The sequence below is a fragment of the Cavia porcellus genome, unplaced genomic scaffold, assembly GCF_034190915.1.
Source record: "Cavia porcellus strain 051 isolate PalLab524CR breed Dunkin Hartley unplaced genomic scaffold, mCavPor4.1 scaffold_15, whole genome shotgun sequence".
NCBI classification, from domain to species: domain Eukaryota; kingdom Metazoa; phylum Chordata; class Mammalia; order Rodentia; family Caviidae; genus Cavia; species Cavia porcellus.
The window spans coordinates 65,958,835-65,977,632 of NW_026947498.1; the positions used below are offsets into that span (position 1 = coordinate 65,958,835).

The window sequence follows — 18,798 nt, forward strand, 5'->3', positions numbered from 1 at the left end:
TCATTCAAGGTTTCCATCATTTTCCTATGCTCCTCTTTTTTGTCTATGTCTTCTTTAGACCTGCTGAACAATTCTTTCAGTATGTTTGTGATTTCTTTTATTACCTGCGACATTATTTCTGATTTGACTACTTTAACAATTTCATGAAGTTGTTTCCTTACTTTAGTTGCTATCCTCTCAAGAGATTTCAGGTATGTAACTTCCATTTTCTTCCATGACTGTATCTCTATATTATTCTGTGTGGGCTAAAGTTTGCCTTTTGCTCCTTGTCTTGACCTTCTCCTGGGTTCTTCCCAACAAACTGGTTGTGGGGCCCCAGGCACTTCCAGTGTTGGCTGCCCCTAGGCAGTGTAAGTGGACGGAACAGGTACCTGGGTTCCTCTAATTCCACATTCACACGGAGATAGCAGGGCATAGAGCGGGATTCTCCAGACCTATGCAGCTGCACTGGGCCTTCGCTGATGATGGGGGTACATGGAGGTGGGGCTACTTCTCTCAGCCTCTGTCTACACTGGGACTCCCACAATAGTGGCAGACACACGGGGGTGTATCTGTCTGATTCTGCTAGAGGGTGATGGCTACCTGAGGGAACCAATGGGGGCCTACGGATGCACAGGGCTTACCTGGCTGTATGTCCCTGCTTTTACTGGCTGCCTGTAGGAAGGAGCCTTCTGGTGGCAGCTCCCTGATAGTGAAAGATCTGCTGATTCTCTCTGTCCACGCTGGCCTCCAGCAGGATGTGGCCTTTGGTGGCGGCACACAGCAGGCAGACAAGGATCTATCTGTCTCCCTCGGCCTGCACTGGCACGTGGAAGAAAGGGCCTTCCACTGGTGGCACCCAGCAGGCAGAGGGAGATCTTCTGGCTCTCTCTGCCCATGCTGGGCGTGCAGAGGAAAGGCCTTATTACTAGTCTTATACTAGTATCAGATCCCTTCATCAAAATATGAAAAAAGGACAAAAGTATAACAAAACATTAGACCTACTATTGTGTTTCCTTAATCTTTCTTAGACTGTGGTTGATTTAAAAGATACACAGAATTGAATATACAACTTCTTATGAATCAAGGCTCTAGGGGCTCTCTTTACCTTATCTATTTTATTACTATTATTTCATTTTTATAACTGACACTTTTATAATGGGCCAAGTTACCTGTTCTTCTGCAACGATAAAAACGGTTCAAATTCTCAGTAAAGGCAACCTTAGTTAACAGCTTGTGACAAGTTTCAACTTGTTCTGTGCCGTCAGCTATGAGCTACAACTGAGATGTGTTTTGAACTGTACCACAATCATGGCTCACAAACAAGGCAGTCACAAGAAATTTTGTCAATTCACTGGAGTTATGTGATTATGCCCCTTAAGATTCCAGCCTTTTATGAAATTTCATAACGAGAGATGGAACGTGGGGCTACGGTTATGATTCTAAGACTATGGATCAGAATTCTCAAAAGAACTTACTCAGTTTCCATGTGTGAAAAAGTGTATCAATCAGGATCCAACACAAAGGTGATGTTGATTGTTGTTTTTAACCTTAGTGAAACTGTGTGAGCTAAGAAGCCAACACACTAGTGTGAACTCTAAATATTGTAAAAGCTCCTTAGAACATTTAACAATGTGCACAGAAAATGGCCTCAGAAGTAGGTTACTGGCTTCATCCTCAAGTCATGACAACACTGCAAGTTACCCACTGCAAAACCCATGCTTTTGGTATGACAATTTCTGTCAAATAAAACATTACAATGTGGCCTCATCCACTCTATTCACCAGATCAGCTACTGTGCAACCTGTGGTTTTTTCTACAGTCAAAATGATAATGAAAGGTAAATGTTTTTAACTGACTCAGGGCATTCAGGCAGCAAAGACAATACAAACATAGAACTCATGAGAAGTAAAAAAATAAAAATAAGAACAAAAACACTTGCAGAAACAACTCCAGAAACACTTGACAAAAGAAACAAATACTTTTGCAGGAGGAAAGATAGTCTCTTTAAAGAATGCTAGGAAAACTGGCTATCAACATGCAAGACTGAACCTAGACCCGTATCTCTCACCATGCCCTAATGTAAGGTAAAAAATGGGTGAAAAATCTAAATTTTAAAACAGAAAGAAGACAAAATAGGTAAAAGTCCTAAAGACAGCCATAGGCAAAGACTTTGTGAGTAGAATCCCAAATATAAGACATCACATTAAGAATCAACAAACTGGGATTTTATCAAATTAAAAAGCTTCTGTACAACAAAGGAAGCCACCAAAGGTAAAAAGACAACTTACAGACATCACATAGAGCAATCAGCTGAAAGATAGTTGAGTTTGGGATGCAGGCCTCCTCCATTACACACCAGAAGCCAGGCTGGCTGGAAGACAGTGTGCACTCAGCATCCCTCCATTACTTTCCAGAGGGCAGGGTTGGCTGGAAGACAGTGAGTTTGCAATGCAGGCCTCATACATTGCATCCTGAAAGGTGGGTGGGCTGAAAGAGTAAGACAGATGGGAATCCCAAGACCCAGGACAACAGCCCAGCACACAGAAACACATGCATCTTTGAAGGACAACATAATCAATGAATCCAGTAATGTGGAAGCAACTGAAGCAGCAGCAAGGAGACAGCAGTTGCACCCTGGAGAACTCCACTGACAAGATGACCAGTCTTACCCCCACATCCAGAGACCAAGACTGGCTCTATATCCAGCACATCTTTGGGACGCAACATGGACATTATCACAGAACTATAAACACTAGACAAAGGTAAGTTCCTGGGATAGCTATAAAGAATCAACTATATCCTGGGGAACGGATATCTCCTTTCCTCCTTGAGAGAGGCCCTGATGCTAGTGCTACAGCTATATATCATAGGAGGTTGGTGGGCATTAACGTAGAAGACAAAATAAAAGAAAAAAGAGAAAGTGTTGAATGGCAAGATGAAGAGGATGGGTGTGGCCCCAGATCCCCAGCCTACCCATGACAGGCCTGGAATTCAACAAGATAGATGAAGTTGGAAGTGAAACACTGGAACTTTCTGAAATGATAACAATAAAAGTAAAAAAAACAAAACAAAACAAAAAAACGAGTGAAAAGGCTATAAAAGGAGAATGATCTTTCCGGTATGAAAAGAAATGATGCTTAAAAATCAAAGATATTAGAGAAGACACAAAAGAATAGATGAGAATTTCAGATCTTGAAGACAGAATTGCAGCTAATGATCATGAAAAGAAAATATCTTAAAAATAGCAAGAGACCATGAGAAATCAATCCAACAGCTACAAAATGAAGCAATGAAGCAACGAAGAACACAAGATTGATTGGGGTCAATGAGAAACCTGAACATAGCACAAACGCTGTAACAATCAAATATCTATACACCTAATACAGGAACATCCAAGTATATAAGACAGATATTGGTAGACATGGAAAATCAAATAAGCAACAATATAATTGTAACAGGAGACCTCAATATCCCATGTCATAGAGAGACAAATCAACTAGACAGAAAATCAGCAAAGATATACCAGAACTAAACCAAATCTGTGAGCAAACAGACTTGATACTAAGAAGCCATACCCCAAGGTCCCATGCCAGCAGCCAGGAAAAATCAGGCAAGGCCAGCATGACCTGAAAAGAAGCCATGCCCTGAGGCCCTGCTATCACTGGAGGAGTTTCTGTAAACCATCATCCTGTGTCCTCTACCACTCTGGATATCCCAGATTGGAGGAACCCAGATTCCTAGTCCTATCCCCTGCACCAAGGAACTGGCAGCAAATGCAGAAAGCACTGGGATGCAGCAATGGACTGATTCAGAAAAACACAGGAAAATATCAAGACAAAGGAGCTAACTCAATCTCAGACCTCTAGTTCACTCAGAACAAGTTCAGGAGACATAGACATAGTAAAACTTAGAAGTCACACATCTGAATTTCTGAAAAGATAACAGAAGTAAAGAAGCAACTTAAATTCTTGTATTGACTGATTAATTCTACATGCCTATATCTGATAGTCTGGATAGCTATTCTGAAGATAACAAGCCACTGTTAATTTCTTATTACCTTGTTTTGAAGTCCTGTGTCATTTTCACTGCTTTATTTTCTTTGATTTTATTCCGTTTTTTTTTTTTTAAATTTTATTATGTCTGATGGTATGGGCAGCTATTTTGAAGATAACAAGAAGCATTATGGTAGCCATTGTTAATTTCCTATTATCTTGTTTTGAAGTCCTGTATCACTTTCATTGTTTTGTTTGATTCACTTTATTGTTTTATTTTGTTTGGTTTTATTCTCTTTAAAATACAAAATAAATAGGGACTGGGGATTTAGCTCAGTGGCATAAGTGCCTGCTTTGCAAGCCTGTGGTCGTGAGTTCGATCCCTGGTACCGGTAAAAAATACAATACAAAAACAAAAAAACAAAAAAAACCAAAAAACAAAATAAATACATTTTTTAAAAAACCTACACACTGGGAAAAAATTTTGCCAGCTACTCCTCTTACAAAGGATTAATATCTAGAATATATAAAGAATTCAAAAAATTAGACCCCCTCCCTCCATTTGAAGATCCAATTTAAAAAGTGGGCAACTGAAATTAATAGACATTTCTCAGATGAAGAGGTAAATCTGGCCAATAAATACATGAAGAAATGTTCAGCATCACTGGCCATTCAAGAAATTGCAATTTAAAACAAAACTGAGATTCTCCAGGAAGAATGGCTATTGTCACAAAACCAGTATTAACAAAGGCTGAGGGTAGAAACCCTTCTCTTCACTGTTGGTGGGAGTGTAAAATGATACAAACACTATGACAATCCTCAAAAAAAGTACAAATAGAAACTTCATCTGACCTAGCCATTCTCTTCCTAGGTATTGCCCCCAAAAAGGTAAAGACACCATACTAGAGTGAAACAAACATATGTTCATAGCAGCATAATTCATAAAATGTAAATCTTAGAAATAGTCTATATGTCCATGAATAAATGGATAAATAAAATGTGGTATTTGTACACTATGAAGTACCACTCTGCCATAAAGAAGGATGAAGACCATAATGTTACATGAAGTAAATCAGACACACAAGCTTAAATATCAGTTTCTCAATGTATAAAGTACAAAATAAAAAAATAAGATAAAAATTATTATAATCCTGCATGCAAAGATATCTAAAAGTGTACCTTGATTCAGTGTAGCTGTCTATACGTTTTACACATTTTTGGCTTGTTATCTGACTGTTAATCTGTTTTTATGATGATTAACTTTATTTACAATACAAATAAATAATATAAATATAAATAAATTTCATGCTGGCAAAAAAACTGCCATTTTTCATCAGACCTTGTAGAAAGAAATTGCTATTTTTTAATCTCATTCACAAGAACAAGAAATACTATTAAACATCTCCAAATAAAGTAAAAGTTTAAGGTCTACATAAATAAAACAAACTTTATATTTAAAAATTTGATTAAATGAAGAGAGTTACATTTTCCAGTAGGAAGACTTTTCATAAATATGTACATTCTTCCCCAAAGTAATTTAGGGACAAACAGATATCATACTTAAACGACACTCAAATATTTCAAGAAATAAAACAAAATATGTATGTAGGTAGAAAGAAATTTATTCTAATAAAACACCTATATGCATTGCTTGATAAAGAAAAAACCCTTAACAGCTATCAACAGAATTATTACCCAAATTAGGGTATAGCTACTAAATAAAACATGACATAACCACACAAAATCAGACAAATCCAATCTTTTTTTGGAAGGGGAAGGGGAAAGTATGATTTAATGTAGTGGCAAAAAATGATAATCAGACAATGTGATAAACTTTAGATTTAATACTATGTGTGAGAGACAGAAGGGGAAAGGGGCTTGACTCAGTGATGACAAAATATAGCAAGATTCTTGAGTCAGAGTGGATTCAAATATCTGGCTGTCCCACCCAACTGTTAACCTTGTCATGCTGTGCCAGTTAATTTAGAACCCCTTTGTACTTAAGATTTCTTTATCCAAATCATAAATGTAGCGTCAAATCTCACAGTAGAAATTACATAAACAAATCTACTCATGTGGAAAGAAGTCCATGTAATAAAGACTTGTTAAGTATTTGCTATTAATTACTAAACAACTTCTCAAAGTCAAGTGTAGAGGTGTTCAGGAGAAAAAACTAACATATAGAGAGATGCTGTCACGAAAAAAATATGGAATTTCTTAGTGAAGGGACAGTCAGGGCACAAATAATTTAGAATAGGAAAATCTGTAAAAATATCTGGAAATCTGGAATATGGAATAACTGAAATATTTCATAAAGAATTTGACATGGGTCATTATATATGCACATTATTTAACTAGGAGAAGGAAAGTTACTATGATTTGGATAGGATCTGAGCATGGCCCCAATGGTTCATATGTGAGGTTGGCAAGATGGTGTGGAACCCTTAAGAGGTGCAGCTTAGTAGGAAATAATTAGGTTACTAAGGATAGTGCCCTCAAAAGGAAATGACACAATTCTTATGGAAGTCTGGCTAGTTTTCAAGAGATGACCTTATAAAAGATCAAGCTTATTCCCCAAGTCACTCTTTGGCTTCCTATATCACCACGTGTTGTGTCCCTCTTGCTCATGTCCTAGCAATGGTCCAGAGGCAGTAGTCACAGGGATCCTCACCAAAGAATACATCATGCTATTTAGACTTTCAGTCTCCAAAAGAGTAAACTAAACAAACTTCTCTCTATCCATTACCCAAGAGGAACAACATGACTAAGCAGAATAGTTATGCCGCTGGTATGAGAAGGAGTTGGAAGGAAAAGCAAATACATGTAAAAGCTTATTAGTGGTTAAAATATATAGTGACAAGGTCTGATTCAGAATGTAAAGAATACAGAGATACATCAATGGAAGAGTGAGAGAGAAGAGGAAAATCATCCAAGTTGGACAATGACCAGATATTAAAAATGAGGGAATGGAACAGTCTCAACAACATGCTAAGTGATAAGCCACTAAAAGGAAAAGTCAAATCCAAGTGTCTGGAAACCAAAATGAATGAATGCTTTTATTGGGGCTTAAAAGCTGGCAATCAGAGTTAGATAAGGACCCCTACCAATTTGAGATCCTGCTGAAATGTTCAGGTATCAAGTTCTAGTAACCATGTGGCAACATGAATCTAGTGCTTGGGAAAATGGTAAGAACTAGAAACAAAAATTTTAGAATAAAAAAATATCTTTAGAATGTTCTAGGGCAGATAAAAACTAGATTATGTGCTATTTCAGAACAGTGCTCACACTTTATTTAACCACAACACAAAATGACATGAAAGTTGGCATGTACTGGATCCTTTAAGGATATAAAAATAAATGACAAAATTGAACTTTAGGGATTACTGGTTTCCAGCAGTAGAAGGAAAAAGAAACAAGAGAAGATGGCAAAGAAAGTTATAGTGAAAAATAACAGTACTACATTACAGATTAAAAGTATAGCAAACTATCAAATACATATATGTCACAGTCAGTTTACACCAAAAGGCACAATGCAGAGAAAAGTGACTTCTTTGAAGAATAAATTAGGAGATTTTAACTTCTTTTTTACAGAATTCTACCTACATATATAACGCATAGCAGTGGTATCAAAAGTATTAATCATCAGTATATTTATCTCTCTAAAATATACAACTAGAAATAAAGTCACAACAGTAGTTTAGTTGAACAAAAATGAACGTAACAGATGAAACTGAAAGCAAAAAGAAGCAACTAAAACAAATCATTTAATTAAGAAAACAACAATAAACAGGAAATACCAGAAGTTTCACCTTAAATCTCTTGTCTTGCAATACTTTCTTGATAGCAACCAGTTCTCCTGAATCACAGAGCTTGGCTTGATATACCACACCAAATGATCCATTTCCGATCACTTTAGTGTCTGTGTAGCTGACTTCTTGTGGCCTGTCTGGACCCTGCCCAGGAGTTGCCACCACTGTGGTCACCTTGCTGCCATCTTTGTCTCCTAAAGAAAAGAAGGGATTGAAAAAATGAAAATGAGACCTGTATAAAACCATACTAAGAAAAATGTCAAGTACACAAAATAAGCTACTTATACTGTAAATTATTTTAAATGCTCCTCTCAATTTATCATATAGAATATTGTAATTATCTGTTTAAATTATAAGGAATTTTAACAACCATTTATTATTCAATTATCTCATAAATTATTTAACATACTTAGTTTATATATGACATCATTCACTCAAAACACACCATAAAGAAGCTATACCAGGGATGGCAGACCATTTAGAGCTTTCAATGATACAGATGGCCTGCTGCAGCATGTATGCCACAGGTTTATCACCACTGAGCTATACAGTACTATTCTACACTAGAAGTTATACAGAAAATGTTAAATCTGCCTAAGACCAAATCACAAACAGTGGATCAGTCAGGGTTTGCCCTTATATGTAATTCTAAAGGTCCTAGTTCTTTCACCAAAAAGCTTCATTATATTTGAAAATAAAATGGGCATAATAGTGATTTCTAAATATACCAACTCTATTTAAATCATTCTGTATTTACAAAAGGTTTTTAATTTTTGCTTCTTTTTTTAACAATAAAATGTATTTATTTTTACTTTCAAATAATAGAATAAAACTTTACTTTCAAATAATAGAATAAAACTGATACAGAATTTCAAAACAAAATAATAGAGGATAGGTTACTATGTTGTGTATTGCTATCTTCAAACTTGCTGTTCAGATCACAAGATATAGGCATAAAAAATGATCAAACTATCAAACAATGGAAGCACAACTGTTCTTTTTGATGAACTAACAGATACAAGTTATCTATCTTGTACTAACAGTACAAGTTATCTATCTTGCCACCACTATGGTCACCTTGCTGCCATCTTTGTTCTCTTAAAGGAAAGAAGCAATTGAAAAAATGAATATACGAATATATATAGACATATACTCTTTCCCCTTCTTTGTTTTCTCCTTTCCCCATCCCAGTTGTTCTTTCCTTTTGAGCACTTTCTTTTCTTTTCTTTTCTTTTTATCTTTTTGAGACAGGGTCTCACTATGCAGTATAGGCTGGCCTTAAACTCGTAGCCCAGACTACTCTCAAACTTGCAACAGTCCTCCTGCTTCAGCCCCTCAAATGCTGGGATTACAGGCATGTGCCCCCATGTCCGACTTTGAGCAGTTTCTTTCCCTTTCCCAATATATCTACTATACACTTTGGCTCCTATTTACTCTCAGTTTTTTCATTAGAAAGACAATACAGTATTTACAAAAGCTACGGAATGCTTCACAAACTAGCATCATTCTTACTCAGAGGCCATTCTAACATTTTCTGTATCGTCCCAATTTTAGCACATGCTGCTGAAATGAGCATCTTACTTTGTTTCTTTTTAACAAATTAGTAATAGTCTCTCAGAGAACATTCTGATGTGGAAAACAATGCTAAACTAAAATTTAGAGGTTAGCTGGGCATGGTGGTGAATGCCTGTAATCCAAGCACTTGGGAGGCTGAGGCAGGATGATCTCTGGGATTATGAGACCAGCCTGGGCTACAAAGTGAGCTCAAGGCCAGCCCGAACTGGATTAGATCCTCTTGGATCTCTTCATTTAGCATTTAAGCATTGGAAATACAGCTCAGTGACATAGCTCCTTTGTGGCAAGTGCAGTGAATGAGCATGATGAGATCCTGTCTCAAAAAGACCAATAAAACAAAACAACTTAGGGTTAACAAGTATAGAACTTTTAAAATCAACCCCACACTGAATTGAGCTCCATTTACAAGTAGCTTACTTTATTAGTCCTCTCAGTCTCTCCTTCACCTTGCTTGCCTTTTTTCAACAATCCAAAAGCTCTCTTCAACACAAACTGAAGAGCCATCTGGACTAGGCACAGTCCACAATCATTTTGTTTCTAAATTCTTAAAACTATCCTGAACTGCACTAGACTACTTAACACCTGATTTGAGAAAGCTTTAAATTGTTGTTTTTGTGATTTCAGAATAAACACAGGTTCTACAAACTACAATCATCCTGAAATAGCAATTGTGTATCCTGATGCTTTTTTCTTCCTTGAGAATCTGAAACCAATTCTCAATACAAGTTCTAAAAGTTTACTGACTGAATTGTATTTTTTCCTGCTATTCTTCCACTACATCAATTTTATGTTTAAAACATTAACTGAATTCATACTAACCTAATGAAAGAAAAATAGGTGAATGAGCATAACTGCAAATTTTCAGGTCTGATTACAAACCCTAAGTTATTTTCTTCCTCATTTATGAAATAAACTTTTCCTCTTCTTTTGTATCTTAGCATTCTGTAAGACAGAGTTATAATTTTTTGAATTTAAATGTTAAATTCTTTTTTTCGTTTTTTGTACTGGGGATCAAACTCACAACTTTGCACTTGCCACAAAGGAGCTATGCTACTGAGCTATATTCCCGGTCCCTAAATGCTAAATGAAGAGATCCAGGAGGATCTAATCCAGAAAGATTGAAATCCAATTTTCAATGTATTCTTATACTCCAGTTATCCCAAGGAAGACTAAAAAGTAGATGATTTTAAATGTCTAACTTTCCCATAAGTTATCCAAATTTAAATCACATTTCTCTCTCTCTCTCTCTCTCACACACACACACACACACACACAGAATTAAGGATTGTGAATTAATAATTATACTGGACAGATGCTCACAAAATCTCATTGGCTTAACTCACCAAAAAAAGCATCATTATTACAAACTATTTTAAGAATGGCTACTGTGGCCCATAATTTCAATGGCAAACAAAAACTTTTTGCAATTTAATTAAAAATTATGCTTTTCTACAATACAATGATATTTCAATCAACAACAGACACACAACTTTGTATTTGCTCCTATAAGAGAGAGAATGTAAACAATATAAGCATTTGTGATGACTTTACTCACTTGTCTCCTCAAGGTGGCATTTCTAAAATCGACTTTTTATGTCAAAGGTCTGAGAACAAACTATGGAAGATAGTACATCATAACCCAGAATTCAGCCATCTATCATTCTAACCACTAATCATTGGAAAGTCTATCCCGAACAGTGACTGGAAAAGAAAAAGCACAAAAACAATGCTGCTAAAATAGTAGAAACAGAATAGATCTACTTGAAGATCTCTAAAATTTCAATTTCAAAACGAGTCAAAATGATATTTCTTTGGGCATGGTGGTTCACGCCTATAATCCCAGGACTAGATGAGCAGAGGCAGGAGGATCACTGTGAGTTCCAGATCAGCCTGGGCTAAATAAGCAAATCTAAGGCAGGCCTGCACTATATAGTGAGACACTGTCTCAAACCCAAACAACCACCAAAAACCCTGAGATTTCATGTTGACAGGAACCAATCCTTTTACCCATTTGTACACCTAAGGGGGAAAGTACTTACTGTCTTGGTAGGAATTAACTTTAGGAATTTACTTTATTTTCCCTCCTTTATTTTCTTCCATCTATTTACAGAGATGTCTTATAGGCGATCTTCTCTAATACCAAATGTTAGTTACACAAGGAACAACAGCTCTCAGGCTTTCTACAGACCTCAAACGACCTCAAATTTTTATTCAAAAACTAAACTCTTCAAACTGTTTTACCAAAGATCTGAAATATCAAGAGTTGAAACGAATGGCAAGATAATAACTTGGCATGAATATTACCAGCACTGGCAGATAATAGCTAGTATGTCAGGAAAAAAAAAAAACATGTCACCATTTAGCATTATAATCAGCCATTTAGCAATAAGGTAACTGAAAAAGTCACTGTTGAAAAAGAACTATCACTGTTTCATCTACTTTAACACTTACAGAAAACATAGAAACATATTATTTCTACTGTATAAATGAAGACTAAGAAAGATTAACATATAAAACTTTAAGCAACACTTTATATGCCTCTATTATATTTTACAACTCTCCTACTAATACTGAAAGACTAACTCCATATGCTTTCTCATGCTTCCTTAATAACATAAAACAGTACTAGAAAGGAATTAAGTGAACAACCTTTAAAATTAGGTTTTCAAACCTTCCTAAGCAAAAGCATATGAAAAATTTTAAAACAACTGATTATGAGCCAGCCAAATAATTTAACATTTGCCACTAGAAATTGGATCTTTTTATCCACAATAGAGAAGCACTACTTCCAACAGACCAAAACCCTCATGAAAACCTAGAGACAATAACAAATCTGTCTCATTAAATAAATAACCACTTTGCCCAATTCCAAATTTCCCAAAATACATGGTACAAATGATTCTCACACTATTTGTGACACCAGCCATTATGATAAAATTGGCCTTCAAAAAAAAAAATGCCACTATCTCTCAGATACAATAACAGAGCATAAAAAAGTCAGCTCAGTTCCAGGCTTTCTCTGGTCAGAGAACTGCTGGGAATCACTATTACAATTAGAATCACACGGTACAAATTTCTTTCTAAAATCGTAACACAGAATAATATCCTTTACTCTTTACCCCAATAGAGAAATCCTAAATATATAAATCACAATATACTCCTCAGGAAATAATGGAAAGAACTTTCTATTGAAGACTATTAAATATAGAATAGAATTTTTACAAAAGCCTTAGCAAATTTGGGATTATCTGTGACAATTAATTGTAGTATCAACTTGAATTCATTAAGAAACACCTAGCCAAAAAAGAACGACACCTAGCCAATTAGTGGAGCAGTCTGGGTTTGTCTGGCCCACTGACTTTCAGGCATCAAACTGAAGAGGAAAACCCAGTTGGGATGTGGACGGCATCAACCAATAGGCTTGTTGCTTGGATGCAATAAAAAGGAAAGAAGTATGTCCTTTTTGTTTCCTTAGGAGCTCTAGGCTCTGCTATCACCTTTGGACGTTGGTCTCCAGTTCCTTCAGGCTTCCAACAGACCCTTAGCTTTCCATCACAGACTCACACAGGACTCTGCAGTGAGCTCAGGCCTTCAACTTTTTGACACAATTCTCCAGCTCTCTAGCATGCAAATGGCCCTTTGTAGTCTTCCACTCCTGGCACCACAGGCAGCCATTGCAAACCTATTTTGTTAATACTTTGTATGTCATGTATATATAAAAATATAACTATATAATTATATACACACATATATACTTCTGTTGTTGTTCCTCTAGTAAACCCTGACTGACACAATACATGCAGCTTTGTGTCCAGTCTCATACTGAATCTTGTAGTCACATTTTTGAGGTCCTTTGAAGTCAATCTTCAGACCAATTACCCTGAGAAAACCAAATGTAACACTGTGACAGGGACCACATCCAAAGGAAGAAGCAGGGGCTGGGGATGGCAAAAGCGCCTGCCTGGCAAGTGGGAGGCCATGAGTTTGATGGGGGCGGGGGGGGGGGGGGAGTAGCAGGCATCCAAATATCAGGCTACTTCAAAGATTTTGGAGGCCTCAACGCTACCATTCCAATTTTATATCAGTGGTAAATCTGAAAATCAAATATACTGTGTTTAACACAGCCATTAATTTGATTCCAACACATATATACACACGGTTTTTCGTGTTTGTAGTACTGGGTATTGAACTTATAACCTTCACACTGAGTAACATCCCTCCACCATTGTTACCTTTTAATTTGAGGAGGGTCTCTGTGGAAGTCAAGGTTTACAAGGTAAAGTATTTAGCACAGGACACTTAATTTATAGGATTATTTTATAATATTCACCCAAAGCATCACATGCATAAGAGTGCAGGAGATCTATCCACACACTAGAAACCCAAAGAATCCAGTTTTGGGCCTGGATCCTATGGCAACGTCCTACACGAATCCAACTGAAGACCTAGAGCTACACTAGTCCAACCGGAGGTCTACTGTTCACAACAGTATCTCATCAAATCTGTTTCAAGGATCCGCACCAAAGGTAGGTAGTGGAGGAAGGTAGAAAAATCTGTACCTGCTGGGTGAAAGGATCTGTGCTAACAGGCTGAAGGATCTGCACTGGAGCCAGGAAGCAATACTCAAAGGACCTTAGATCCCCCTGATAAAACTGCAGCCATCCTCAGCAATAGCAAGGTCCGAAGCTTCTCTGATGATAACAGCCAAGTTCATACTAGGAAAGCCAGTGTAACAAGCTTCTCCAGCAGAATCAACAGCACACCATCTTCCCCTTCAGTTCTCTTTTTATGCTATTGGCAACAATTCTCAGGTAGGCCTTCTGCACCCAGCATTCTGCTGATTTAGTTGAGCAGGGTTCTTACAAGTTGACCATTAGTTAATTCACCACAGTCTTGCTAACCAAGCTGCTCAGAATGGGCTGGAATTTGGAGACCTTTAAGTCTCAGCCTCCCACAATGCTGGGAATACAGGCTTGTACAACATAGCTGACTGGCTTAACCTGTCAGTATCTTATAACATTCTAGGTCTCAAAATTCTCTTATAATGCTCTAGGTCTCAAAATTCAGAATTGAGAAAATGCAACAAGTGAAATACTTTTTAACCAAGAATCTTTTAGAGAATATTAGTAAACTACACTACTGAAACAAACTAAGCAAAGTGAAGACCTAATATAAGAAATACTCTGGGGACCCTTCTCTGGGCAGATGTGTTACCTTAAGAACATAGTTTGTGTATAAGTAATAGAAAATTAAAAGACTACAGCGAAAGTCCAAGGCAACAGGCACACCACCTGTGACTACTTGGAAGCCACAAAGCCATTTCCATGTTTTCTATGTTACTTTTGTTAGAAAAGTCTTACAAAAAAATACTGTGGCACTGCTTATCATTTCTCTCTTGTGTAAGAAAGTTATTTCAAGTGAGATTAAGACTGTCAAAAGAAAAAACAAGGCTGTCAATTTTTCATGTTCATTAAATCAAAGTTTCAACAATTTTTTAACCTAAGCAATAGTTTAGCAAGATGTTCTCACCACAGCAAAAAAAACTGCTAGAAATAAAACTGCATGAAAACATAAAAATTAATTAGCAAAGAAGTAAAATGGATCTGAGGTCCCCAGAGTGAAAGTTGTCAATTTCCAAACAGAACTATCATGAAATACTTATTTCAGTGTAGGACTCTGCTCTACACTGTAGAATCTTCAGTCAAAGTGTCAAATTGCTCATATACCTTAAAGCAAACGAAACATGATGAAAGAAAAGAAATACCAACCACGCAAAAGAATTAGTCAAATCAACCCTAATGATCTGCAACCCTAATGATAAAACTTTAGGACAATTCCTAAGTAAACTCAGTTTGGTAAAGATTGTTTCTAACAGGGTCTTTTTCTTCATGCACCATTCATTCCTAAAGGATTCTAAAAGGTTTGGGAAAACAACAAAATAATTTACCAAATTTCCTTTTGGGACAAGAATAGTAAATAACAAGAGGAACAGGGGAAATAATGGATAATGTCATATAGTGTGGCCTGCTTGTCTATACATTTCCTTGCATGTGTCTTCTAGAAATAGACCAAATAGAGTGGCAGAACACAGAAAAGAATAACTCCAAAGTTTTTTTCAATCACAGAAAAAATACACTAATGAAATTATTATCGATTTTGAAGAACCACAAAATTTCCCCTCTTAAAAAAAAGTCAAGTTTTCACTTTTCGAGAAAAGCATAATGGTATAATGGTAAAAGAATACGGACTCTGAAATTGTAATAAGGTTTGAATCTCACGTTTCACAACAGTATACATTAAAAAAAAAAAAAAAGACAGCTGCCACTTCACAAGATTCTTGTGATGATTAAATAGTTTTTTAAATATATGTTCCACAGTAGGTGCTCGATAAATTACACTTTCTCAACTTTGAATTATTAGCAATGGGAATAGGAAAGAACATTATTCTCTTGTGCCATTAGGCTCTTTTACACACCACATGAACCCTACTGCAGTGTTCATCAAATGGTCTCTAATTATCAAGAGTCTGAGTCCCTAACTTCAGTATGAAGCCTTAGGAAAAGCCAATGTCTCACCTGCATCTTATTGCTTATCAGCGCACACTGTTTAGCACAATGCAACAGCTTAACTAGTATTTGTTACCCAATTTATGTAAGAATGCTTCAAGTAGAATAACTGTTAGGATTTGGGAATTCATTATTTTATGCCAAATAAAAGTAATGCTTTTTATTCTTCCTGTGCTTGTTGTTTGGTTTATATCTAAAATGCCCCCTAACGGGGAACTCTACAGTAAGTCCCCAATTTCCTGCAAGGTGTTATGATAGAAGGCAAAAAGACAGAACAAAAGACAAATAGCAGTACAGAGTGATCTGAGATGACCAGCTGTTTATGGGGCACAAAAGACCACAAGGCAGCCAGAACCTTGGTATCTATTGATCACTTTAATACTGAGGAAAATGGTAAGAGGATTATTGGATGACTCAGAGGGTGGTGGTGGTCTTATGCTGAGAAGGACCTTATGTTGATGAGGATCACCTAGATGATTCAGGGGGCAGTGATCTTATGCTAAGAATGATTTTACATTAATGAGGATCACTTTAGATGACTCAGAAGGTGGAAGTGATATTCAACTAATGAAGATCTTATGTTGATGAGGAAGTGGGGAAGAGATGGCAGGTTAATGTATTTTCTCTCCCCCAGATGAAACTTCTTTTTATTACTACTCCTTTCTCAAGGAACTAGGACGTCTTGAGCTGACGTAATCTTGCTCTGGAGCATCCCAGCATCACAAGACTGCCATAGCTTGGCATAACTGACGCCATCTTGAGCCCTGCATTTAACTAGTGTCTTGTATTTGACTCAGGAAAATAGAAAATTATTTAGGGTACAAATCCTATGAGAAAAGCAGAATGAGCTGTACCCACAAGAGAAATATTAACCTGCTCAACAAAAGAAGCAGGATACAGTTGTCAACCAAAAATTAATGTAAGATTCTAGCTAAATTGTTTTTAAGGTTGTCTTTTTGTGGCTATTTTAAAAGCTCTATAACTTTCCAGTTCGGGACCACATGTTTGGACTCTGAAACGGGGAATCTGTATATGAGTGATCCTCAGCTAATTAAATTTCAAATGTATCAGTTTGGCTGCTTGGATTCCCATATTGTTGTTCAAGAACCCACCTCCGGGACCAGTAGTCTCAACTGTGAAGGATTCAGCTGTACCACAGCCAGCTTGCGTGGCAAGATATTAGGGCTCTGACAAACCCTAATCACTAATTATGAGATGAATTTTTCCCCCATAATTACACAGAATGGCCCTTGACAGTCCCTCCAAATGTCTCACGTGTTTGGAAGGTTATTAGATCACAGGTATGACTTGTTTTTAGGAGTAGGGCCTGGTTAGAGATGGGTTACCACAGGCGTAACCTGGGAAAGTGTATTCTTGTCTCTGCCTCCTCCCTTTTCTCTCTGCTTCCTGGGTGCCAATGGATGGAACCGCTCTCTTCCACTATGCCTTTTCACCACCCAGTTTTTGCCTTGGAGGCAAGCTGACCACAGACTGTGACACTTACTGAAAATACAGTGATCAGTAGCCAAAATAAATGACCCAATTTGACACACATGGATTTATTCTTTTTTAAATAACTCTGGTTTGGCGCACAATATGTAATAATGGGTAAAAACTTGAGATATATTTAAGATTTTAAGGACAATTTACATGAATGTTACGTAAGTAATTCCTTGGAAACTCCTTTAGACTTTTCAAGCACCACTCACAGTAGGCAAAGGAATTACCTGTGAGAGTTAAATGAAAATAAAGATTCAATAATTTTGTCCCCAAAAGGTCAATAGATATGAAGTGGGGCTCGTGAAACTGTATTTTTAATAAATGCTCCCAAATGATTCTTAATGTAGTTCTGGCTACATGTTTTCAGAAAGAACCTTAACGTTACATTTGATTCCTGTAACAACCTTGTGACACAAAACAGTCATTAACAAATGGGAGAACTAAAGATGCTCCAAAAGGTTGCTAACTTATCCAACATAACCTTTCAATGAATCATACCCATAATATTCAGATCTGTCTATATATTCTAAATCCTGATGCCTCCTATATTCCATCAGATCCTAAAAGTAATTTCCTGTGTTCAACAAAACTAAACATTTAGATATTTTATAAAAGGACCTGATAAAATTATCTACTAGGTATCCAAATTTCTGCTATGAAATATCCTTCCTTTTTATGAACTGATTTTTAAATGACTTGACTTTTTATCTTCTTTTAAAATTCTAATTTTATTATAAATCAAATAATGAAACAAAACATCACAATGAACCATGCTAATTTTCAACCTTTTGAACTTATCTATTATTTTATTAAATAATCCATGAATTGGGATCAACTGTATTTACCATTTTTTAACATGGTATTTTATAAGCAGAAGTAAAATCAAATTAAACCCCCAAATAAATATTTAATTTGGGGACCAGGGATTTAGCTCAGTGGCACAAGAACTTGCCTGGCAAGTGCAAGGTCATGAGTTTAATGCCCAGTGCCAAGGGGGGGAGGGGTTAATTTGATCTAAACCATCACTTGAAATAATTTCCACATATATTTTAGAAACATTTATTTTCCAGTAAGCTTAAAAGCCTTTGGCACGTGCATATAGAATTTACATTATATAGAATCTGTTGTCTTGAACATGTTTATCCACTTGACTTACTTAAAAACTATCCAATTTGGAAGAAGGGTGTGGTACATTTAAATTTTAAGAAAAAAGTTTATTAGGTTATCAAAGAAGTAGTATGCTACGAGTAGAAAGACTAAATGGTACACACACTAAAGAAGTACTGTATTTAAAAATACAATGAGTCATCAATCCAGTGGTCACTTTTGCAACATCAGTCCTGAACAACTACAAATTCAGAAGATAATCAGAAA

At 36.5% G+C, this 18,798-nt stretch overlaps 1 protein-coding gene and 1 pseudogene across 2 annotated transcripts in view; both read right to left on the reverse strand.

The window, feature by feature from the left end:
* Positions 1–18,798, reverse strand: part of Gsk3b (glycogen synthase kinase 3 beta) — a 185,246-nt gene that overhangs the window by 114,316 nt on the left and 52,132 nt on the right. For both annotated transcript variants that reach the window (XM_063225026.1, XM_063225024.1), the window contains exon 2: positions 7,784–7,977. In XM_063225026.1, coding sequence (XP_063081096.1) covers positions 7,784–7,977 — 194 coding nt within the window. The remainder of the gene's footprint in view (positions 1–7,783; positions 7,978–18,798) is intronic.
* Positions 9,257–9,357, reverse strand: LOC111756657 (U6 spliceosomal RNA; annotated as a pseudogene).